The following is a 26,122-nucleotide window of genomic DNA, read 5'->3' as shown; positions in this document are numbered from 1 at the left end:
GTCCCTCAGTCATGTCTGACTTTTTGTGACCCCATGGACTGTATAACTCGCCAGGCTCCTCTGTCCATATACATGTATTTATATATATATGGCTTCCCAGATGGTGCTAATGGTAAAGAACCCACCTGCCAATGCAGGAGACATAAGAGATTGGGTTTGATCCCTGAGTTGGGAAGATCCCCTGGAGGAGGAAATGGCAACCCACTCCAGTATTCTTGCCTGGAGAATCCCATGGGACTGAGGAGCCTGGCAGGTTACAGTCCATCGTGTCACAAAGAGTCAGGCAAAACTAAACAATTTAGCATGCATAAATATATATATGTATATGTATGTATTTTAAAAAGGAAAACAGCTACTTAGGAGAATTATAACTTAGAAAATATAGAATCTTCAGTCTTTGTGTCTTATCTCTAGTTTAGGCCAAAATCACAACAGTCCCAACAGCTCTGTAATTGTTCCACCTCCAGTTTTGTATCTCCTTGGCCAAAATCTTCCTACAGTGCCTCGTGCCTTCTTCTGTCAAATGGTGTTTCCAGACCCATCCTACTCAGAGACCTTGTGCATCAGGGTCTCTTTGATCTGAGTTGTTAATTGAGCCATGGAACTTTGGATAAGATCTGTTTTCTAGTCTTTAAAACTGGAATCATAATTTCCATTCATTGCTTTGTCTACTCAACAAACATGTGCAGAATACTTTCTGTGTTCCTGCACTGTACTGTGTGCTGGAGTGTGATGGTCTGCAAGAAAAGGATGGTTCTTATTTTCCCAAGGATGCAGCCAGATGTGGGATGCAGGCATTTAACCAAGCAACACCAAACTTCTGTGGCTATGACAGGGTAATGCAGGATGATTCTGGGGAGGCACCCAGGCTAAGTGAAATTTGAGCTGAGATGTAGATAATAATTATTGATAATTTGTTAAAGAAATGCAGAAGCCTATGTGAAGACCCTGGAGAAGAGAATGGCAATCCACTCTAGTATTCTGTCCTGGAGAATCCCATGGACAGAGGAGCCTGGCAGGCTACAGTCCATAGGATCAAAAAGAGTTGGACAGGACTGAAGTGACTTAGTATGCATGTGAAGAACCAGGGGGAACCAGAGAATAGATAGAATAGGGTAAAGCCTGCAAGAGAAGACTATCAAGAGATGCAGCTGGAGATTGAGGACCCAAGTCATAAGGAGCCTTCAAAATATTCTAAGAGTTTGGATTATGTCCAGAAACAATGTGATGGACTGATGATTTTAATCACAGAAGTCACATCATGTGATTAGTGTCGTTGAAGGATTTTTCAGGTGACTGTGTGCTGAATGCCTTCAAGTGGGCCAGAAGGTGGCACATATACCAGTTAGGAAGTTGTTTCAGAAATCCAGATAAGAGCCAATTTTAACCTTGTGTCAGCTTAAATTCCTACTGAAAGCAGTGTTAGTCACAGGGTTGGCCGTAGATCATTTATTCAACATGTAATTCCTGAAACCCAGAGTGAAAGAATGAAGGGAAATGAGATCAAGAAAGGAGGGGAAAAATCCATAAAAGTTGCTTTAATGAGCTAGTTGCTGCTGTGGTCAACTGGGGCTCATTCCTTCTGGGAATCTTCCAAGACATCACACAGAACAGTGGTTCTCAAAGGTGATTTCTGGATCCACAGCATTATCTGAAAGTCATTCAGTCAGTTCAGTTCAGTTGCTCAGTCACATCTGACTCTTTGCGACCCCATGGACTGCAGCATGCCAGGCTTCCCTGTCTATCACCAACTCCCGGAACTTGCTCAAACCCATGTCCACTGAGTCGATGATGCCATCCAACCATCTCGTCCTCTGTCGTCCCCTTCTCCTCCTGCCTTCAATCTTGCCCAGCATCAGGGTCTTTCCTTTTTTTTTTTTTCCCCAATTATTTTTATTAATTGGAGGCTAATTACTTTATAGTATTGTAGTGGTTTTTGCCATACATTGACATGAATCAGCCATGGATTTACATGTGTTCCCCATCCTGAACCCCCCTCCCACCTCCCTCCCTATCCCATCCCTCTGGGTCATCCCAGTGCACCAGCCCCGAGTACTTGTCTCATGCATCCAACCTGGACTGGCGATCTGTTTCACACTTGATAATATACATGTTTCGATGCTGTTCTCTCAGATCATCCCACCCTCGCCTTCTCCCATAGAGTCCAAGAGTCTGTTCTATACATCTGTGTCTCTTTTTCTGTCTTGCATATGGGGATATCAGGGTCTTTTCTAATGAGTCAGTTCTTCACATCAGGTGGCCAAAGTATTGGAGCTTCAGCTTCAGCATCAGTCCTTCCAGTGAATATTCAGGGATGATTTCCTTAAGGATTGACTGGTTTGCTTTCCTTGCTGTCCAAGGGACTCTCAAGAGTCTTCTCCAATACCACAGGTCAAAAGCATCAATTCTTCATTGAGAATTCTTCATTAGCATGAGAACTCATTAGAAAAGGCAGAATCTTGGATCCTGCCTCAGACCTACTGAGTCAAAACTTCTAGGGACATGGCTCAGCAACTTGGGTTTTAGTCAACGCTTTGGGTGACTCTGATGCCTTCTGGTGTGAGAAGCACAGGTTAGAGTACAGCTCACGGTTGTCCCATAAGTTTGGAGGATGGAAAAACAGGACATTTATCCCAATGCCCATACCTCATTGGCGGGTGATCGTCTCCTGCTTTTCTGGGTTGCACCCGTGAAAGTTAGTGTTTGTTACATTGGAGGAGACCCTGAGACAGCAGAGACTCCATTCTTGGTGTGTTTCCATGGCAAAATGCATGGAGCTGTCCAGCCTGGGGTACTGAAACCAGATGGATGGAGACACTTCACCACACATCCTGTCTGTCCATCATGACTAGGCTATGGCAGTGAAGAGGAAGAGTCTCTGAGGACAGGTGACACATTTTCAGAGAAGGTCATTAGTACCTGATGTTGCTGTTCTGTCGCTCAGTCGTGTCTGACTCTTTGTGACCTCATGAACTGCAGTACGCCAGGCTTCCCTGTCCTGTGCCTGATTCCAGGAGATTAAAGAGAGCATATGAAAGAATTCTCAATTTTATGAGCCATTTCCATCTGTAATTGCCTTATACTAACAAGATGTCAGTGGTTATTTTCCATGTAAACCTCTTTGATAAGTTTTTAAATAACATTTCTTTGGGATAGAACCAAATTGAGGGGAGGGATAATGGATCAGTGGTAATTAGACATTCTTCCAGAGGAATTCCTCTGTCCATTTGATGAGGAGTTCGGTGCTCTTAGCAAAATTTCAACCAAATAGACATAGAATGTAGACACTCATTTATTTACCTACCCCCCTGGACAGAATGATTCTGACATGATGTCTTAAACTTTGCAATCTACCCTTGTGGTTGTTAGGTTAATCTTGCTAAAATGAATAAATAAATAAAGCTTTGCTCTATAAAATCTGCAGCCTTTTGTTTTCCTAGAAGTAATTTTCTCACCATGAGACAGACATCTCTTATCACCTATTTTAAATATATTTACATTGTATTGAGTACAGTTGTCTCAGAATACCATCTAGTGAAGTAAAATTGCTCACTATGAAAAGACCTATTGGCTGTGCAAATATTTAATTTGCAGGTTGGAAATGGTTTGTTAATGATATGTTAAAGTTGGATATACCTGCATATACTAAATTAACCAACACCCCTACAACACTTCATATCTTCCAGGTACTAAGAATTATTATAATCTTAACTCATGTTATCCTCATACCAATTCTGTAAAATGAATCCCCAGTTTACAGATAAGGAAATAAAAGCTAAGAAACATTTGACAACTTACACAAGATGACCCAGCTAGAAGCAGCAAAGTTGGAGATCGAACCCAGGTGTTTAGCCTTTGGCTCTGGGCTCTTAGCCATCACCCTCTGCTATTTCTTTGAGAAACACAGCATTGAGTTCCATCTCTAGCTGCTTCCTGTCTTAATATCAGTTCCACCTTCTTGGCTGTTTTATCGGTAAAGTAATGTTCACGATGGCTCATGCCATTTCAGTGTGCTTCTAAAATCCTAACTAACATAGACTCTAACCTTCCCCCGGGCTTCCCAGGTGGCACTTATGGTGAAGAATCTGCCTGCCAATGCAGGAGACACAAGAGAAGTGGGTTCAATCCATGGGTCAGGAAGATCCCCTGGAGTAGGAAATGGCAACACACTCCAGTATTCTTGACAGGGAAATCCAATGGACAGAGGAGCCTGGCAGGCTGCAGTCCCTGGGACCACAGAGAGTAGGACATGACTGGCGGGACTAGACCCAAGCACAGCCTTCTCCTCAGTCCATTCCTCGTGGTGGCTGGAATCCCTATACACCTGTAACACATAGACCCACACATCTAAATGAAGAACTCTGGGAACTGCAAAGCAGAGAAAATTAGCCTTATGAGGAATTGTGGAAAGAAGAGGAAGAACTCCCACGTTTGTTAAATATCTAGTCAATGGTTGACGTGCGTGATCCATGTCCTTTCATATGACCCTGTGACTGCCACGTTAAAAATCCATCCTACGATTAGCCACTAATCTGCTGAAAAATATTTCAGGGTTCTGATACCTTTAGATGCTGCCTCTCCTAGGAAAAATCTGTTTCTTCTCTTTAAGAGAAGACTGAAATATTCTAAAATCACAGTAGTTTAACTCAAAACACTTGCTTTCTCTCAGCAGGTATGTTTTAAGCAGAGTACATGTGTGTATTTTTCATAGGGATTTTTTTTTCAGCATCTCACAAAACTCATCAAATAAGCAGTTACTTAATCTATATATTTTTTAAATAGGTACTCTATAAAGTCGTCTTGGCACCTCAGTTCAACTGGCTTCCATAGTCCCCTTTTGGCACAGAAGGCATATTGGTGTCCGGAATAATGGTCCATGTGTCTTCATCAGACTTTTAGAAAAAGTTCAATACCATGTTGTGTTCTTTATTGCCTTTAGGAAGAGCCTATTAATTCTCCCTTCATCTCCTGTTAGAGGAGGAATAGATACTCAGTGCTTTAAACCTCTCACACCCAAGAGTGGATCCCTGAAGATTTGCCATAACACAAATCAAAAACAAAATGTCACATTCCCTTGGTTTAGTCAAACTGCCACACTCCAGAATCAAGTGTCCCCAGTGCAAGTCAGCTTCCATCTGCATCAGGTCACTGATATAATAAGACAAATCACCTACACTGGGATTGCTTCCTCAGATGGTTCCTAATTGCAAATCCTATGCTTTATTTTCCCACATATGTAAAGCGTTCTTTGTGCTCTCCTGTATGTTAAAATTCTTGGATTTCTTTAAATCACACCTTTGATAAGTTGCAGTTTTGTCTGAATTACCGGTGGCATTTCTCTCTTTTTCAGTTCCTCCCAAGTTTGTGGTTCAACCACGGGACCAGGACGGGATTTATGGCAAGGCTGTCATCCTCAATTGCTCAGCTGAGGGTTACCCTGTACCCACCATCGTGTGGAAATTCTCTAAAGGTATGAGGTCACTTGGTTTGCTTCTTATCTATCAAACATATGGTATATTCTATAGCAGTGGTCCCCAGCTATTTTGGCAGGAAGAACCGGTTTTGTGGAAGACAGTTTCTCCATGGACTGGGCTGGGGTGATGGTTTCGGGAAGACTCTAACGTGTTACATTTACTGTGCACTTGATTTCTATTACTATTACATCAGCTCCACCTCAGGTCACCAGTCCTAGAGGTTGGGACCCCTGTTTTAAAAGGCCAAAAATGAGCATTTCTTCCAAAGATGTTTCTCACAAATATATCCATCCTCACCTCCAACAAGGGTGTCTGTCCTTCGTGTACACCCCTGGTAACCACCTGAGTGTTTTCATTTGGGCCATGGAGTGTTGTTGTATCACAGGGCCTTGGAAAGACCACGTTGGGGAGGCAGGTTATTCATGGACAGTTTTAGCACCTGTGGAAGCTCTCGGTTGACCACCTATACTAGACAACAGTGATCTGCTTGGAGACCCCATACACATGGAGAAACAAATATAAACTGTCAGAATTACTCATTGTTGGAAATTGCTGCTGCTGCTAAGTTGCTTCAGTCGTGTCCGACTCTGTGCGACCCCATAGATGGCAGCCCACTAGGCTCCCCCGTCCCTGGGATTCTCCAGGCAAGAACACTGGAGTGGGTTGCCATTGCCTTCTCCAATGCATGAAAGTGAAAAGTGAAAGTGAAGACGCTCAGTCGTGTCTGACTCTTAGCGATCCCATGGACTGAAGCCTACCAGGCTCCTCCATCCATGGGATTTTCCAGGCAAGAGTACTGGAGTGGGTTGCCATTGCCTTCTCTGAAATTATTTCCCCAGTATTTAGATAAGTAAAGTTAGGTGTCTTCAGAAGGTTAAAATAGAACTACAGTTTGTTTTATTTACCTAGATAACATAGATATAAAACATCACCTGGGTATTACCTTCTTAAAAACAAACTTTCACCCTTAATCATGCTTTCTCTTCAAAGGCACTGCATAATTTCCCAGTATTAAGGTAACATTGTAAACATTACATAAATAAAAATGGGCAGTGTGGAAACTAATGGAAGAACCATTCTAGACATGGTAAAAATCATTTTTGTCTATTTTATCATCTTTTCTAGGAAAGTTTCCTTAACTCTTTGTTGCTGCTGCTAAGTCACTTCAGTTGTTTCTGACTCTTTGCGACCCCATGGACTGTAGCCCGCCAGGCTCCTCTGTCCATGGGATTCTCCAGGCAAGAATACTGGAGTGGGTTTCCACTTCCTTCTCCAGAGAATCTTCCTTGCCCAGGGATTGAACCTGATCTCCAGCACTGCAGCATTGCAGGCAGATTCTTTACCATCTGTGCCACCAGGGAAGCCCTTTTCCAGGAAGCTTTCCTTAACTGTGCTTATGAATGTTTTGGAAATTCTCTTTCCTTTCTCATTCAGATGTCTTAATCCAGTAACTTATTTATTAAGCAGTTGAGGGCCAATATGTACCAATAGGATAAATAAGAAAGCAACAATAAGTAAATAATGGAGTTTTTTCTAACAATCTAAGGCTTAACATACGTAGCATGTTGCTCTTTCTTATGGAAGTAACAACAGTTGAAGAAAATAAATGGCATTCTTGCCACATAGTTGGCTTGAAAGTATTTCCTTTAGGGAGAAGGAGAAGAGGGAGGAAAGAGAGGGATAGACACCATTTGGTTAGGGGCAGAATCAATTAAATTTGTTTAAATCCCTTAGGTTACTGCCCTGTAGCATGCCACATACATTGTCCATATGAAAAACTGTTTATCCCAGAATAAAATCCTGTTATTCAGAATATCTGCCCACATCCCTTTTTATTTGGGGCCATGCTTATAGCCGAATGTTGCATTACAAGGAAACAAACAGCATCCATTTGATTTAATGTAGTTTATATAGGTGTGCTGGGAGCTTCCCAGTGTCACAGTGGTAAAGAAACCACCTGCCAATGCAGGAGACACAGGAGACTCGAGTTCTTTCCCTTAGTTAGGAAGATCCCCTGGAGAAGGAAATGGCAACACATCCCAGTATTCTTGCCTTGCCTGAAAAATTCCATGGACAGAGGAGCCTGGTACGATACAGTCCATGGGGTAACAGAGAATCGGACACGTCTGAGCACCTGAGCTCACCGCACAAGATGCCATGACCACACTGAAGACTCTTGGTCTGAACTGGACCAGGACACATCGGAAGGTGTCAGGGCAGCGTGCACACCAACCAGTAGGATGCGGCTGTGTGCGTCTTGCACCCTTGCCAGCTCGATAATATCCTTTTCTCCCTAAACTTCACTATGTGATGGGTGAATGGTTTAATTTACAAATGTACATTACTAATGATGTTTGCAATATTTTATCCTTTGTTTACAGACCATTTCTGTGTCCCCTTTGGGGAATTTCTTATTCATGTTACTTGCACACTTATCTCCATATCTCATCTATTTATAAGAAGGTTTTTCATAGATTAAATAACCCTGTGTCTGTTATGAGTGTTACAGACATCTAATGCCTTCCCATCACTGGTGTGCAAGTTAAATTATAAAAGCCTTTTTCTCTTTGAACTTTGTATACAATTTAAAATCATTAAAGAAAAATTAACAATTGCAGCAAACAATTTTTTTAAAGTTAAAATTCCCCTTTAAATACATCATTTAAAGATAATCAAAGATGAATACTGTGAACACTTTTACCTAGCTTTTCAGACCTGTCCCCTGGCAAATATACATATATAGATCTGTAGATAAACATATAATTTGGGGTCTTTAAAAAATTGCAGGCATATTCTTCTTCCTGACCCATAATCTTTCTTCAGTTCACAATAGGCAATGAATGTCTTTCCAGGGCAGCAAATATGGATTCAGTGTGACTTTATAATGTTTCTGTCGAGTTTACAGTCATACATCAATAAGTACATCTAAGTTCTCTTGCCTTTCTTAGAACTGAATTCAGTGACTTAATGCCACATGGGTTTACTACTTTCTCCAGCAGATCTTCCCAACCGAGGATCAGACTGGGGTCTCCTGCATTGCAGGCAGATTCTGAGCCACGAGGAAAGCCGGATCATAAGAGGAGCTGGGTATAGCTAGGTCAGGAGTAGTTTTTCTCCCATCAGTCATGAGGGACCCATGCTGTTAACATTTGTCTCTTCTGCCATTCTTCCAAAGCATTGGCCACCATTAATCAGTGGCCATTAGGCTTGGTGGCCACTTCCACATTCCATGGAGAAGCAAGAGCAGAGAGAGAGGGCTGCCACAGCCACCTGAGTCAGCTCCCTCTAAGGGCCTCTCCAGAATGTGTCATAAATTGCTTCTGCTCACATCTCACCAGTCTGTTCGCCCCTCACCATGGGTGTCTGCAGGCTGTGTTACAGCTAAGTATGGCCATCGTGACTGCAACCCTAGCTATTTCACTAAGTAAGAAGAGAAGGTAGAGGCTTAGCAACCAGGTGTGCCCAACACTACTGTTGGATATTGTGTTTGTTTTCTCCAGATGTTCACTGTTATTAAAATGTCACAGTGACTTCCATCTCATTGATCTCTGTGTATGTGTTTAATTTTTTCTCTGTGGATAAACTTCTATAAGTAGAATTACTGGTTCAAAGAGTAAGCAATTTCTATAGATTTCCATACGTACTGGCCACTTGTCATCATTTTGCTCATTTATACTCCTTCCTGCAGTTTATAGTACTGTCTGTTTCTTATGATGAAAATATTACTGCATATTATTATGCTTGGTTTTTTAATATTTTCAATATAATGGAGATGTTGTATATTATTATTTTATGTATGCAAATGATAAAGATGTGTCTTAAGAAAAATTTAGTCTTGCTTATGGAATGTGTTTCCCATAATCAAATAGTCACTAAGATCATAAGTGCAGTTCCCCTATATGTGACCAACAAAAAATGAAGAAAAATATAGATTCAAGCTGTTTCTCTGAGAATTTCAACAATTTAATCCTGAGGCTGCAGAATTCCAGAGTAAATTGCAGTGGTTTAAGGGCAGCTATTACAGAAATGAAACAGTCTTTGCTGAAAAATAATGTTATTACATTTTTTGACCTTGGGTCTGGATACGCAACATCTAAGATATTCAATTCTGTTTCCCGATTTTTTTTTTTACATGAACAAACAAAACCTCTTGTCTAAAGGAGATTTGGGGGGAAAAAATCAAGGTTTAATACTATGGTGGGCCTCACCTGTGTGTCCAGAAATCTGTAGCTAAGCAAATGTATGTCATTTATTGTGGAGGAAATGGGTTTCAATTGCTGTCCTGGGGACTGGGACATCCCCTTTTTAGCTGCTGAGGGGTAAAGAGGGGCTGCTGATGCAAGAGATAACTGATGCTCCGGCCCGTGGGTTGCCTGACATCTTTTGCTCTGTAGTGTTAGTCACTGAGTCATGTCCGACTCTTTGCGACTTCAAGGACCACAGCCGGCCAGGCTCCTCTGTCCATGGGATTCTCCAGGCAAGAATACTGGAGTGGGTAGCCATGCCCTTCTCCAGGGGATCTTCCTGACCCAGGGATTAAATCCATGTCTCCTGTATTGCAGGCAGATTCTTTACTGTCCAAGCTCTCTGGCTGCCCACAAATAGGGTTGTGCTGACCTCTAGGGAAGCTTGGATTGTAGGAGGTTCCAAGGGCAAGAGTCAGAACACATCTGGTATAGGGGATGAGAGAGCTATAGGGAGTAATTTACATTTAAAATAGGGTTATCAGAGAAGACCCCATAGGAAGGTAATGTTTGAGCAGAAACTTAGAAGAAATCGCAGACAAGCCACATGCACATCTGCAGGGAGCTCTGAAGGTCAAGGGACCAAAACCAACAACAGAAGTGGGCTTGTACCTGGAATGTTCCAGAAGAACCAAGGAGGACACGGAAGCCGGGTCCTGTCACTCACTGTGGGATGAGTGCAAAGAGGTTCTGGAGGTCGCAGCAGGTCAGATGGGTGGTTTCAAAGGTGTGGTTTCACCTGGGGGCAGTGGGATCAGCATCACCGTGACAGCAGCGCTGTCCCTTCTTCCCCTGCCCTGTGGCCTCTGGAGCTATTGGCATAATCAGGAGATGCCGTGTGCTCTGCCTAGGGTTTTCAAAGGACCCCACTGGCCCTGCTGTTGAGAGCAGCCTGTGTGGGGGGCTGGAACTGTAGCTGGAGATCCAGTGGGAGGCCTTTGCTGTCATGTGGCATGGATGAGCTGGCCAGGAGGGACAGGTAGTTGATTTCTGAATCGATCTGGCTGGTGGACCAGATGGCGGAGAGAAAGGCAGTCAAACAGGATGCCTGGGTCTTCAAGAGTAGTGGAGGTACCACTTTCTGAGACGGAGAATTGCCTGGAATCAATACTAGGAGTTCAATCCTCACTCTCAGTAGAGATGACCCAACTCCCAATAGTATTAATATAAGCAATGATACATTTTCCAAGTATGCTAATTTTTTTAATCGATGAATGCTTTCTCTAGGTCAGGTCTCATTCCTTCCACGTTCTGCTCAGCCACTGCATGCCCCACTCTGGCATCACCTCAGTTCTATGTGAAATCGAGCCCCTGTTCGTCACTGGTCCATCAGCTATAAACAGTTTTTCCAATGAGGAATATTCCAAGTTCTTTCTTCGCAATAGCTTGCGTCTTACCTTTTTGCACATAAAGTGAGTTTAGCCGGTGGCAGGTGGGAGCTGGTATTATTTTCTGGGAGGGAACAGAAGTTGCCTGATTTCTCCTTAGAAAAGACTTCTTTTTGCCTGCTTGCACAAAAGAGCTGATTTTGAAGTTCAGCGCTTCCCTTGTAACTCAGTTGGTAAAGAATCTGCCTGCAATGCAGGAGACCCAGGTTCGATTCCTGGGTTGGGAAGATTCCCTGGAGAAGGAAATGACAACCCACTCCAGTATTCTTGCCTGGAGAATCCCATGGACAAAGAAGCCTGGCAGGCTAAGGTCCATAGAGTTGGAAAGAGATGGACATGACTGAAATGACTAAGCACATAAATGTATGGTTTTGCCCTGATGTTATTCATGTGGGGTCATTATCCCCCAGATGGGGCATGCCTGTTAAATATGTAGATTCAAATCATCTTTTATGTAAGAAAATTCATCTTGAATCATGTCTGCAATTATTTGTTTTCCTTTATGCTTTGCGTGTGTGTTTGTGTAACTTCAGAGTTTATTTCATGTCACAGAAAGTACACCAACTAAGATAATGGAATGAACAGATTTCACTCTCAGAGAAGATAAGAGTTACCTGGCACTCATTTGAGTTGCTTGAGGGTTAGTTAGGGTGCAGAAGTCATCTTTTTTGCAACATTTCAACAAAGTTGTGGAATTGTTTTCCAGATTTGTTGCCAGGTGTTTTTGGAAACCTTTTATGGTGTTTAGTAGATTTCTGTCTTTGATCCTTTGAGATCAGGAAGTCTTGGCTCTTTTTAGCAGGCATTACAGCAACCTGGGTCTCCATTATGATGTCACTGGATCCCTTCCACCTATCTTCCAGAGACTGTGACTTAGCTGGTAAAGAATCCACCTATAATGCGGGAGACCTGGGTTTGATCCCTGGGTTGGGAAGATCCCCTGGAGGAGGGAAAGGCTACCCACTGCAGTATTCTGGCCTGGAGAATTCCATGGTCACACAACTGAGTGACTTTCACTTCACTTCACTCCCATTTTAATTTGCTTGATATTTTTTTCATGTCTATTCTCTTGTCTTTCCTCCCACAAAATCTGTTCTCTGTGCTCTGTCCAAATTTGCCTGTGTTTTTGTGATTTTGCTTTTTCCTTTCTTTCTCCAGTTCTGCTAGCTTATTTCCTTCACTCTTGAGCTCCTGCTTCACAGACAAGTAGCTATTGTATTCACAGATTTCATCTCTATCATGGCATTTTTCTGAGAAGATTTCATTGTCTAATTTCTCTTTCTGTTTTATTCTTCCATCTTCCTCATAGTATCTTTGCCAGATGCTAGCTTCCTAGCATCAATTGTGAAATGATCAATTGTGAAATGATTGCAATTGTATGGTAGCTTGAGCATTCTTTGGCAATGCCTTTCTTCAGGATTGCAATGAAAACTGACCTTTTCCAGGCTTGTGGCCATTTCTGAGTTTTCCAAACTTACTTCAGCAACATTATCTTTTAGAATTTTAAGTAGCTCAGCTGGAATTCCACCACCCCCACCAGCTTTGTTTGTAGTAATATTTCATAAGGCCCACTTGACTTCACACTCCAGGCAGTCTGGCTCTAGGTAAGTGACCACACCATCATGGTTATTTGAATGATTAAGACTTTTTCTGTATAGATCTTCTGTGTATTCTTGCCAACTCTTCTTAATCTCCTCTACTTCTGTTAGGTCCTTGCTGTTTCTGTCCTTTATTGTGCCCATCTTGGCATGAAATGTTCTCTTGGTATCTCAGATTCTCTTGAAGAAATCTCTGTTGTCATCATTATCATCATTGTTGTCATCGCCTCAGCTCACACAGTGAGCCAATTGTCCTAAAATTGTTTATTGAATAACCCAACCTTTTATCACTGTCTTGAATTCCTTTATAGTCTATGGAAAAAATATGTCTGCTGAAGTCTGTTTTATCCTTCCCTACTTGCACTGTCTGTCTGGCATCAGAACCATGCATACTAGAGGTCTATCGCTTCCTACTACCTATTAATATCTCATATAGCACTCCTCCCCTCACTAATTTTCTTTTTTCAAAAATTTCAAAAGTTTTTCAAAAATTCTCTTTCTTCAAAAATTTCAAAAATCTATCCATATGATAGATTTATCATATGGATTTGTATTTGTATGTTTCTTCTAGTTGAATGTTAGGCTAATTCTATCAAGTTTAAAAAAATTATTCTGAAAAATCTGGGAGAATGTAGGCAATTTAAAAGTTAGCATGGAGACTGTCAAGATCATTAAACTCTTGAACCTTCCCAGACCATATCATGGATAGCCTTTGCATTTATTTAAATCTTCTTATGTCCATTATTATTTTATTGCTCTCTTACTATGGTGTGTGGAGTGAGTATTTATAAGCTTCTGCCTACTGTTCACTTCAATCCTCTTTGGTTTTCTGGGTGGAACAGAATTATATCTAGAGACAGTGCTTCCTGATTCTCTGCAACTGTCCTTGTCTTTCTTCTCTAAACAAGGGAAAAGTGGTCTTTAATTTGGGGGATTCCTATTTTCCTCCACTCTCTAGCACATACAGAGGCTGCAGTGCGATGGAATGCCCCCCCTCCTTTCCTGCCCATTTCTCCTTTCCCCTCCCCATGCCCTTCCTTAGCTGTAGCACATTTGTTGTTCAGTCACTAAGTCATATCCGACTCTTTGTGACCCCATGGGCTGCAGCATGCCAGGCTTTGCTGTCCTTCACTATCTCCTAGAGTTTGCTCAAACTCATGTCCATTGAGTCAGTGATGCCATCCAACCATCTCGTCCTCTGCTGTCCACGTCTCCTCCTGCCCTCAGTCTTTCCCAGTATCAGGGTCTTTTCCAATGTGTCAGCTCTTCGCGTCAGGTGGCCAAGTATTGGAGCTTCAGCATCAACCCTTCCAGTTTCCTTAAGGATTGTCTTGTTTGATCTCCTTTCAGTCCAAGGGACTCTCAAGAGCCTTCTCCCAGAACCACAGTTTGAAAACATCAATTCTTTGGCACTCAGCCTCCTTTATGGTCCAACTCTCACATTCGTACATGACTACTGGAAAAACCATAACTGACTATACAGACCTTTGTCGACAAAGTGATGTCTCTGCTTTTTAATATGCTGTCTAGGGTTGTCATAGCTTTTCTTCCAAGGAACATGAGACCAAAGCTTCCTCGACTCCAACTTTCCCTGGAGACACCTAAGAACCCAGTGCTATTTGGTGCACAATAATCTTGCTTTTGCTCAGGCATCTCCCTCTGTCCCCAAAATGCTGCTGGAGGTTGATCTTCCCTACTCACATGGTGCATTCTACCATGTGAATAAGGGACATCTTGGCTGTCCCTTACTTTCACGGTCCCAGAATTGTCCTCTTCTGCTTGGTGTCAACCCACCTACCAAAACCCTCCCATGTGGCCACAGACTCTTTTATTTTCTCTTTATTTTTAGAAATGTAAAAGCACACCTTTATTATCTCATGATTTTTGTGAGTTAGGAGTCTGGGCACATCTTAGCTGGGTGCACTGTTTTGGAATCTCTCACAGAGTTACAGTTGCTGGCCGAAGCTGTGTCTCATCTGAAGGTTCAACTGGGGGAGGATCTACTTGCAGGTTCAGATGGTGGTCAGCAGAAGCTATAGATTCTTTGTCAGGGCCCACAGGGACTTGAATGTTTTGTTTAGAAATCCACAGGAAAAACATCTGACACTGGCAACACTTCTCTGGATATTTCTATTCGGTGTGTTCAATTACTTGAAAGTGAAAGTGTTAGTTACTCAGTCATGTCTGACTTTTGCAACCCCATGGACTATACCCTGCCAGGCTCCTCTGTCCATGGAATTCTCCAGGTAAGAATACTGGGGTGGGTAGCCATTCCCTTCTCCAGGGAATCTTTCCAACCCAGGGATGGGAACTGGGTCTCTCACATTGCAGGCAGACTCCACCATCTGAGCCACCAGTGAGGCTCATTTCCTTACTGAGAAAACATATGTACTCAATACACCTGGTTAGACTGCTCAGGTGAGCACTCTGGAGCCTCCTCCTACCCCAGGGCTTGCTCTGGAATGTCTCATCTTGCTCTTGCTCACATCTTCTCTCCCAAGGTCAAGGTGACATCAGGGGACCCTCCACAGTCCCCAAGGCCTCTGTCTCCAAATGCCATGAAGAACCGGTAGCATGAGACAAGCTCAAGTTCTCAAGCACCTTGATTTTAGGACATGTTTGCTAGCAATGCCTGTTCCAAACCTCCCTGGTGAGTTGACCAAGACCACCCCTTCCTCAGCAGTGGAGAGATCTAACCCCTCACCCCAGAGATCCCCTGCTTTCCATTCAAACTATATGTCTTGATGGGGGCAAATAACCAAGAGACCCCCTCCCCCAAAACACTCCCTTAAACTAGATGTTCCTCATTTCCCTTCTAGGAAAGCAGGAAATTTCCTACTGAAATAACTCAGTGTGGGGGTAGGTTCTTATAGCCCAGCCAGGATTAACCTCAATTCTCTGGTTCCCAAAAGTTCCTTCCAAACTTTGGTCCCTTAATCCTGATCACTGTACCCTTGGAGGGTTGACTCTGCTCCTGACCTCGGGCTTGAGCCTGCTTCTTATTTTAACCTCCAAGGCATTTAGCTTCATTTCTTTACTCTTGTGGCCACATACACTGTGTCTTGAATGCCAGCTCACAGCCTTTGCTCAGAACAAGTGTCACTTTCATACCCCTGTCCTGGAAATTGGATCTCTGCCTTGGTCATCTGCTTGGCGTTTGGTCTTCTCATCCTGTCTCACCTCCCTGCCTGTCTGTCTGTCTAGCTGTCTGATTACTACCTAGAGCTTTAACCCTGCCTGCTCCCAGACTCACCACCTCAGGTTAGGATGTGCCAAGTCTCCATCTCCATGCATCCAGACTCTTTGGTCCATTGATTTCCTGGACCTGCAGGCATCCTCCTGGATTTTTCCAGCAGCACCTGCTCCAAACCCCTGAACCAGACACATCAAGGCTATGTAGTCACATTTTTCATCCAGTACTCCTTGTACCCACTAACATGCAAATATGACAAGCTATATATCTTGAATGAATACAGAGAAAGAGCTCAAAGAATCTAAAAAGGAGAAGGTGACACCTCCCTGGGACAGAAGTGGTGAAAAGAAACCCAACTTTAGGGTCAAGAGTGGTTCCTTCAGGTACAATAAAGGCAGCTCTGCTTCTCTGTTCCAGGTAGAATCAATGGGTCTTATTGAACAATAATGAGTTCTTGGAAAAGGATGGTGAGTGTGTTACTGAAAGGTGGGAGTCCAACTGCTTGCCACTCAAAAGCCAGCAAACAGGCCAGGTTGATGGAAAGGAAAATTTTATTTATTTCAGATGCCACCAGATGAGGTGGGGAGAAGGCAGACATCTGTCCAAAGGTCAACTTCCGCCCAACCCCCACCACTGACAATCAGTGGGCAAGTTCAGTTCAGTTCAGTCACTCAGTCATGTCTGACTCTTTGCAACTCCATGAACTGCAGCACACCAGGCCACCCTGTCTATCACCAATTCCCAGAGTCCACCCAAACCCATCTCCATTGAGTCGGTGATGCCATCCAACCATCTCATCCTTTGTCGTCCCCTTCTCCTCCCGCCCTCAATCTTTCCCAGCATCAGGGTCCTTTCAAATGAGTCAGCTCTTTGCATCAGGTGGCCAAAGTATTGGAGTTTCAGCTTCAACATCAATCCTTCCAATGAACACCCAGGACTGATCTCCTTCAGGATGGACTGGTTGGATCTCCTCGCAGTCCAAGGGACTCTCAAGAGTTGTCTCCAACACCACAGTTCAGGAGAATCAATTCTTCTGTGCTCAGCTTTCTTTATAGTCAACAGTGGGCAAGAGATTTACAGAATTTATAGACAGAAAAACGGGGCTCCAGGCAGAAACAGCACAGTCAGCTCTGACAGTCATCTTGAAGTTGGTCATCAATGTTCTGACCAGCATCATCTTGATTGTTTTAGGTACAATTAATCTTCAGTTCAAGGGTGATTTGTTTTTAGTTCTTTGAAGTCAATTCTTGGAGTTGTGGCAGCTTATGTCATGGCTACAGTCTGGTCATTGTGTAGTTAACTTCTTCTACCTGGTGGTATTCAGTATCTATAAGATAGCTCACAGGAGATGACTCAGAAAATTATCTATAGCCCTTGAAGAAGGAAGTAAAGGTGCTTGACTTTGCTTATTGGCTACATTATTATTATTTGGTCTCATTTGATGACTGTTTTCCTTTGTTTCTATGTGTTCTCATTTCTCTGATTAAACTTATTCTTTGGCTAAAGGTTTTCCACAGACAAAAGGCAGACTGAGGACATGTGTGGACAAGGACCATAGATAGGGTCCTGCTCTGTTTCAAGCAGAGTAGAGAGGATGAGTGGTCATCGTGTTGTTTTACTTTCTTCCTTATTTGGTAGAATAAAACAACCCGGGATGAATAACTTCTGCCTTCCTCGATGCTAAAATAAGTGTAGTCTCTGGCTCTGGGAGCTGCATCAAGACCACCGTAGACCACTCCCCCCCAACCCCACACCAAGGAAGCTGCAATTACCCTGAGCCTTGGTAGAGTCACCAGGAAAATGGACTCTTGGTCCATCCTGGGCCCTCTTCTTTTTCTCCACTCCTCTGTCTTCCTTCTTTTTCATTGTCTTTCCCCAGGAACTTTCTAACTTGGCCTCTTGTGGATAGGAATAGCCACACTGAGGACAAATGTTTGGGGATCTCTTTCTCCAGGGAGATGGCAACTGAAAACCTCACACAGTCAACACAGCTGCAAGGGCGCCTCACAGCCCACCATCCCAATACAAAGCTGTGATGGCATCAGCAAAATTCAGCCACTCAGACTTCCTCCAGTATCACATACCCCTTCAGCAAGTACTGAGTCATGTCAGTTCATGGTTCCATTTTCTGGTAATTGAGTGAGAGAACTGTGTTCCCTCTTGATTAAAAAAAAAAAAAAAAAAAAAGACCCTTGCAGTTTAAGTACAGGGTAAAAGTTATGAAATCAGATGATAAACTAGTGGACCACCAAGTTCTAACAACCCCTGGGCAGGTACTAGTCTAGGCCACCTAAGTTCAGTTGTTTTCATAGGATAGGATTCTTTCGGATAGACATAAAAAGATTAAGGTTTACAAAAGAAGTGATCTTGACACTTTTGAATGCTGGAGAAGATTCTTGAGAGTCCCTAGGACAGCACAGAGATCAAACTAGTCAATCTTAAAGGGAATCAAGCCTGAAAATTCATTAGAAGGATTGATACTGAAGCTGAAGCTCCAATACTTTGGCCACCTGATGCAAAGAGCCAACTCATTGGAAAAGACCCTGATGCTGGGAAAGATTGAAGGCAGAAGGAGAAGGTGGTGACAGAGGATGAGATGGTGAGATAGCATCACTGACTCAATAGACATGAATTTGAGTGAACTCTGGGAGACAGTGGAGGACAGAAGAGCCTGGCATGCTGTAGTCCATGGTGTTGCAAAGAGTCAGACAGGATTTAGTAACTTAACAACAGCAACACAACCTTGATGCTGTCCTAGTGAGGGTGTGATGTTGTATCAGGAAGGAATTTAATACAGAACACTAGATGCATGCATATTTTTAGAAGGAAGGGAGGGAGTCAGCTGCTTTTCAGGAACTTAACAAATGTGGGAACCATTTGCGGTCCCTGCTACCCTAGAATGAAGTGGTAATTTGTTCTGGGCTTGGATGTCTGGTGTCTCCACATGCAGGGACTGGCTGCTTCTAAAGGAGAATTGTGATTTCTCCTTCCTTCCACTTTCCGAGTTGTACTCAGGTGCCTCTCGCTGGTGAAATATAAACTAGAATCATGACAAATCAGCCAAGAAAATGTGCTTCTCAGGCTTCCCATCCCTGGGATTTAGAGAAGAGTTTAGAAGTGCAGCAGTAGCGCTGAGATAGACAGACACTCTCTGATGCAAACATATAGACAAAATGTGACGAGCGCATTGTGTACCATGATGGAAGCTTCTTTCTTTGGGTTTGGGAATAGCCCCCCAGCCTGAAGTTGGACCCGTGTCTCAGGACTGTGCCTCTGTCCACTTTGGAGTTCTCCTCTAGAACAAGACTCCTAGAACCCAGCCCTCTGTCACTGGTCAAGGGTTCCCTTCTCACAACCACACCTGAAACATGTTCAGCTGCTGTTTTCTGGGCACTTACTCTCTCTGTGTGTCCCATCCTCACCCCATCTTTGTTTCTACTCACTCCCTTCAACCCACCAGCTCTTCTCAGAGCAGGAAGGCCCTCTCCCTGAGAAAGGAAAACAGGTCCCTTCCTCAGGAGAACACCGCTTTCTCCATAAGGTCGAAAGAGACTGTGCTTTGATTCTTTGGTGTAGGAGAGAGATAACATAGAGCTTTGTCATCTAGGCGCAGCCCAGGGAGCAGAAAGCCATATCCTTCCTATTTTGTCCTACGGAAAAATCATCTTTCACCTTCCAGGAAACTCTGAGTGTTCTCATTGACCAGCATCTTCTGGTCCCAGCATATGGGCACTGATGCCCACTTGCATTCATGCAGTCTTGTTCCCTTTTGTGTGAACAATCTATATGGCTTAGAAATGGGTTCTTCCTCCCATTTCATATATGATGACATTAAGGATGCAGACAGAATAAGCTAATACTTGCTCAAGGGCCCAGTTCCTAAGGTTTCAGAGATACCATTAGAACTCAGTTCTGACTGTTGGTCAAATTCTCTCCTTATAGACCAGCAAAGACCTCAAAGGGAAGCAGAGATGAAACTAAGATGGTATTTACTGCTGCCTTCAAAGCAGGCTTACTAGGCAATGCTCGGTTTCTCTTTTTCCACAGTTTTCATCCCCTCAGTTCTTGAAAGTCCTGCTAGGCATAGCTTTTCAATAAATAAGAAGGGTCACGCAGTAGGAACATAACCAGTCATTCAGTGTGTGCCTTACATAATGCGTGAACACTTTCTTTTCATGTAATGGAGCATTAAAATGGTCCCCACTCGACCTCAGCTAGCCACAGAAAACGGACAGATTTTTAATTAATGATTTCTGGTTGCTGTAAGTGTATCTTCTAGCTAATTACCCAAAGTGCTTATGTTATGCTAACAAGATTGCAGATTTTTGAAATAGAGTGTGCACTGTGTTAAATTTTGTTCTTTACGATAATGATGCATCTAAAGTCAATGACCTATAATTCTGTCAAGTCATGGCCAAGTCCACTTTCCTCTGATTGAACCTGTGCTCACCGTTGGAACTGTTGTCCATATGGTGGATGAATGACTCTGTTTAGTATGATCACATTTATAAATGCTATATCCCATCAAATCTGGTTCATTTTCTAGAAAAAAAAAAAAGATGTAATGGTATTCAACTGCATTTACATGTTGTCTCTGCCTCCACTAGGATCTTTTAGAAATAAAGAGACTGCTCTCAGTCCACACAGGAATTAATAGATAATCTTTTTCAGCTACTCAACTGAGAAAGCTTAGCAATGAAGCTGAATTGTATTATAACTCTTTACTATAAATGTGCCAAATATTGTGTTTCTCTGGTGAAAATTCTTCAAGGAAAAGAAAGCATTTGTGTTTTTGACATGAACAGTCCTATAAATGCCTCACATTCTATCAGCAATTTTGATCTTTCAGAGCTTTGTAACACATTTTTATATAATTTGTAAATTCCATAGCATTTTCAGATTTCCTGGTTTGCTGCCTTATGGATATATTTTAAAAAATCCTACATTTGGCTGAATTTTCAGGTTGTGTGTATTAATCTAGATCTGGCTCCCAATTTACAGCTTTGAGAAAGGCATCGATAGCCTTTATAGATTTTTTCAAACAGTTTACCAAAATTAAGCACATAAATAAAAATCAAAGTCTTTTCCTCTTTTTAAGTTTCAATAATATTTATCCTTACCATAAAGAACATATTATCCATAAAAAGGAGTTTTATAATTTATGAAACAAGACCTTAAAAGATGCAATCAACTTTTATAAGAAAAAAGTATGATCATCTCAATAGATGATGAAAAGGTAGCTGATAATATCCAAAATGCAATCCTGATGGAAACAACATGAAGAAAAATACAGTTTTCTAAAAATAGGAATATAGAATCATTTTTAGGACTCAAAGTGCTTTGGCAAAAGAAGAAAAAGACAAAATCCAGTAGTTCAGTTCAGTTCAGTCGACTGAACTCTTTGTGACCCCATGGACTGGAGCACGCCGGGCTTCCCTGTCCATCACCAACTCCTGGAGCTTGCTCAAACTCATGTCCATCGAGTCGGTGATGCCATCCAACCATCTCATCCTCTGTCATCCCCTTCTCCTCCCACCTTCAATCTTTCCCAGCATCAGGGTCTTTTCCAGTGAGTCAGTTCTTTATATCAGGTGGCCAAAGTATTGGAGGTTCAGCTTCAGCATCAGTCCTTCCAATGAATATTCAGTACTGATTTCCTTTAGGATTGACTGGTTTGACCTCCTTGCCATCCAAGGGACTCTCAAGAGTCTTCTTCAACACCACAGTTCAAAAGCATCAATTCTTCAGTACTCAGCTTTCCTTATACTCCAACTCTCACATCCATACATGACTACTGGAAAAACCATAGCCTTAGACTTTTGTTGGCAAAGTAATGTCTCTGTTTTTTAATATGCTGTCTAGGCTGGTCATAGCTTTTCTTCCAAGGAGCAAGCATCTTTTAATTTTATGGCTGCAGTCACCATCTGCAGTGATTTTGGAGCCCCAAAAAGTAGTCTCTCACTGTTTCCATTGTTTTCCCATCTATTTGCCAGAAGTGATGGGATCTTCATTTTTTGAATGTTGAGTTTTAAGCCAACTTTTTCACTCTCCCTTTCACTTTCATCAAGAGGCTCTTTAGTTCTTTTTCACTTTCTGCCATAAGGATGGTGTCATCTGCATATCTGAGGTTACTGATGTATCCAGTAGATACATGAATATAGATAGCAAAGAATATAGACACAGTGTTCACCAAAAAACAAGTACAAATTATTGATGCATTCATTAAAAGATGCTCACTTATCTATAAGCATCCCTTCATAGATCATAGCCTTGTTGTGGCAAAAGGGCTTGTGTAAGTCAATGAAGCTATGCCCTGCAGGGCCACCCAAGATAGATGGGTCAGAGTGAAGAGTTCTGACAAAATGTGATCTACTGGTGGAGGGAAGGGCAAACCACTCCAGCATGCTTGCTACAAGAACCCTGAATAATGTGAAAAAGCAAAAAGATATGACACCAGAAAATGAGTTCCCCAGTTCAGAAAGTGTGGAATTAAAAGATGCTTTCTTCTTGGAATGAAGGCTATGGCAAACCTGGACAGCATAATAAAAAGCAGGTATGTCACTTTGCAACAAAGATCTGTATAGGCAAAGCTATGGTTTCTTCAGTAGTCATGTATGGATGTGAGAGTTGGACCATAAAGAAGGCTGAGCACCAAAGAATTGATGCTTTCAAACTGTAGTTCTGAGAAGACTCTGGAGAGTCCCTTGGACAGCCAGGAAATCAAACCAGTGCATCCTAAAGGAAATCAGTCCTGAATATTCATTACAAGGACTGATGCTGAAGCTGAAATTCCAATCAGGTCACCTGATGCAAAGAACTGACACCTTGGAAAAGACCCTGATGCTGGGAAAGATTGAAGATAAAAGGAGAAGGGGGTGGCAGAGGCTGAGATGGTTAGACAGCATCACTGACTTAATGGACATGAATTTGAGTAAACTCTGGGAGACACTGAAAGACATGGGAGTCTGCCGTGTTGCAGTTCACGGGGCCTCAAAGGGTCAGACGTGACCTAGTGACTGAATATCTATAAGCAAAAGCAAAAAATAATACAAAAATCAGTAAAATCAGGTAAATTAAAATAATGAGATATAAACCATATTGATGAAGATCAAAAAGAGTAATAGTGCACATGTCTGAGGAAAAAATGAACCCCAGCCAGTGGAAATAAAATAGCTCCATCTTTTACTAAGCAACTTAACAATACATTTCAACACTCAAAGATACAGAATTCCACTCCAAGGATTTACTAAAGAGCCCCCTTTCCACTATATCTTTCTGCTGATGAACTGATTGATAAGCAGAGAGGTTCGCTGAAACATGGCCCTTATTCTTGTGGAATAGGAAAGATGTAAAGTCAACTAGCATTAAATGATTAAATAATTAGAACAGAAATTAGAAAAAACAAGCAGCAATAGTGTGTACATAGTCTATGCCCTACCACAGTTTAAGAATTTAAATGTCTCTAGCACCTTATGAAGGAAGAACTATCCTTTTTACAGGTAAGGACACTGAGGAACTGAATGCTTTCCTGCTTACCTAGTTTCTTACAGTGTACTGGGGATTGGTTGCTGTGTAACAGATCACCCCTAATCGTAGTGACTTAACAATAATAATGCATGCTTACAATCTTCCGGTTTCTCTGGGGCAGGAATCTGAGTGTGGCTTAGTTAAGCCCTCTAGATTAAGGTCTCTCCGCACTGCAGACAGTTTCCGGCCAGGGATACAGTCATCTCAAAGTTCAAGCCCACTTGTGTGGTTGAGGGCAGGATCCAGCTTCTCACAGAACTTTGTTTGAAGAAAACCCTCGAGGCAATCTCTCAGTAGGGAGGCTTACAATATAACAGCTCACATTTCCCCAGGGTGAGGGTTCTGACCTGAGAGAGAGAAACTGACAAAAGAGGACACCATCTTTTGTAACCATAGCAAATTGTCCTGGATCTGCCACATTGTGGATGCTTAGTAATTGGACAATAAACACTATTTTGTAAAGACAAAGCACAATTTTATATGTGCTTAAAGGAGAAAAGGCCAGTTTTTACTCCAATCCCAAGGAAAGGCTATGCCAAAGAATCTTCAAACTACTGCACAGTTGCAGTCATTTAACATGTAGCAAAGTAATGCTCAAAATCCTTCAAGCCAGGCTTCAATAGTACATGAACCAAGAACTTCCAGATGTACAAGCTGGATTTAGAAAAGGGAGAGGAACCAGAGATCAAATTGCCAACATCCATTGGATCATAGGGAAAGGAAGAGAATTCCAGAAAAATATCTACTTTTGCTTCATTGACTATGCTAAAGCCTCTAATTGTGTGGATCACAACAAACTGGAAAATTCTTGAACAGATTGGAATACCAGACCACCTTACCTGTCTCCTGCAAAACCTGTATGCACGTCAAGAAGCAACAGTTAGAACCAGACATGGAACAAAGGACTGGTTCCAAATTAGGAAAGGAGTCAAGGCTGTATATTGTCACCATACTGATTTAACTTATATGCAGAGTACATCATGCAAAATGCCAGTCTGGATGAAGCACAAACTGGAATCAAGATTGCTGGGAGAAATATCAATAACTTCAGATATGCAGATGACACCACCTTTATGGCAGATATTTTCATTAATCATCAAACATCTGTTTAAATATTCTGTGAATATTCATATGAATTAAGTTTTAAATAATTAATATTGTGTGTGTTTCGGTTGTAATTTTTCATGTTGTACATTTTGATCATTTTTTGGTCTATTCCCAAGGAGGAAAAGATGTAGGAATAAGAATAATTTTGTTCATTTCATCTTACTTTATAAAACAGTAGCTGATACTGAAAAAGTAACACTGAAAGTATTCAGTTGACCAAAATATTTGTTTGCATTTTTCCATGACTATTGCATGACATCTTTCCAAACAAACTTTTTGCAAACTCAACATTAGAAACTACTATAATGTTTTTTTCATTCCTGATTTTGAATTATTTATAAATAAGATGAATTAAAACCATTTATCTATTAGAATGATGTTATGAAAGGCTGTCTAAGCCACCACAGAAATCTCTTTCATACATTATATATGAGATAAAGAACTAAAGCAGATGTGTGAGTATTGTTAGTATATACCACTCCTTTAACTTTACATCTTTCCATATGGACTGCCCTGATAGCTCAGTTGGTAAAGACTCTGCCTGCAAAGCAGGAGACCCTGGTTTGATTCCTGGGTTGGGAAGATCCGCTGGAGAAGGCGTAGGCTACCCACTCCAGTATTCTTGGGCTTCCCTTGTGGCTCAGCTGGTAAAGAATCCACCTGCAATGCGGGATACCTGGGTTCAATCCCTGGGTTGGGAAGATCCCCTGGAGAAGGGAGAGGCTACCCACTCTGTTCTGGCCTGGAGAATTCCAAAGAGTCGGACATGACTGAGTTACTTTCACTTTCACTTACATCCATATACTTTTTTTTTTTTTTATCAGTGATACCTTTAAATCAGATGTCAGCAAACTGAGCCACAAGTCAAATCCTGCTCAAAACCTGCTTTTGTAAATAAATGTTATTGAAACATGACTGTGCTGATTTATATATTTGGCTTCTTCCGTAGTTCAATGAGTAAAGAGTATGCCTCCAGTGCAGAAGACCTGGGTTTGATTCCTGGGTCGGGCAGATCCCCTGGAGAAGGAAATGGCAACCCACTCCAGTATTCTTGCCTGGAGAATCCCATGGACAGAGAAGCCTAGCAGGCAACAGTCTATGGGATCACAAGAGTTGGACACGACTGATCAACTTAGTACCCACATACATGTATTTTCTATCACTGCTTTCATGCTTCAGTGACAGAAATAAGTAATGTCACAGACTTGCAAACATAAAATATTTGTGACAGCTTGCAAACCATAAAATGTTTGTTCTTTGGCCTGTTACAGAAAAAGATTTCCAGTCACTGAAAATATTGAGAATTTCTATCCATGAACACGGTATAATGCTCTGTCTCCATTTATTTAGGCTTTCTGTAATTGTTAGCAACAACTTTTGCAGTTTTCAGCAGGCCAGTCTTGCACTTATCTTGTTAAAATGTATCTCTAAATATTTCATGCTTTAATGCAACATTATTTCTTTTTAAAAATTTCAGTTTCCAATTGCCTGTTACATATATAGATACAATTAGCTTTAAATTTTATATTTTGATATGTCCATGTATTCTATGACTTTGCTAAACTCACTTATTTTTCTAGCAACTTAAAAA

General features: G+C 42.0%; 1 protein-coding gene across 1 annotated transcript in view; it reads left to right on the top strand.

Moving 5' to 3' along the window:
• DSCAM (DS cell adhesion molecule) overlaps positions 1–26,122 on the top strand; it is an 806,431-nt gene that overhangs the window by 556,919 nt on the left and 223,390 nt on the right. Inside the window, exon 10 of the mRNA XM_043474457.1 lies at positions 5,351–5,470. Within this exon, the coding sequence (XP_043330392.1) occupies positions 5,351–5,470 (120 nt within the window). The remainder of the gene's footprint in view (positions 1–5,350; positions 5,471–26,122) is intronic.

The sequence above is a fragment of the Cervus canadensis genome, chromosome 7 (assembly GCF_019320065.1).
Source record: "Cervus canadensis isolate Bull #8, Minnesota chromosome 7, ASM1932006v1, whole genome shotgun sequence".
NCBI lineage: Eukaryota > Metazoa > Chordata > Mammalia > Artiodactyla > Cervidae > Cervus > Cervus canadensis.
This window is presented reverse-complemented; position numbering and strand designations above follow the sequence as displayed.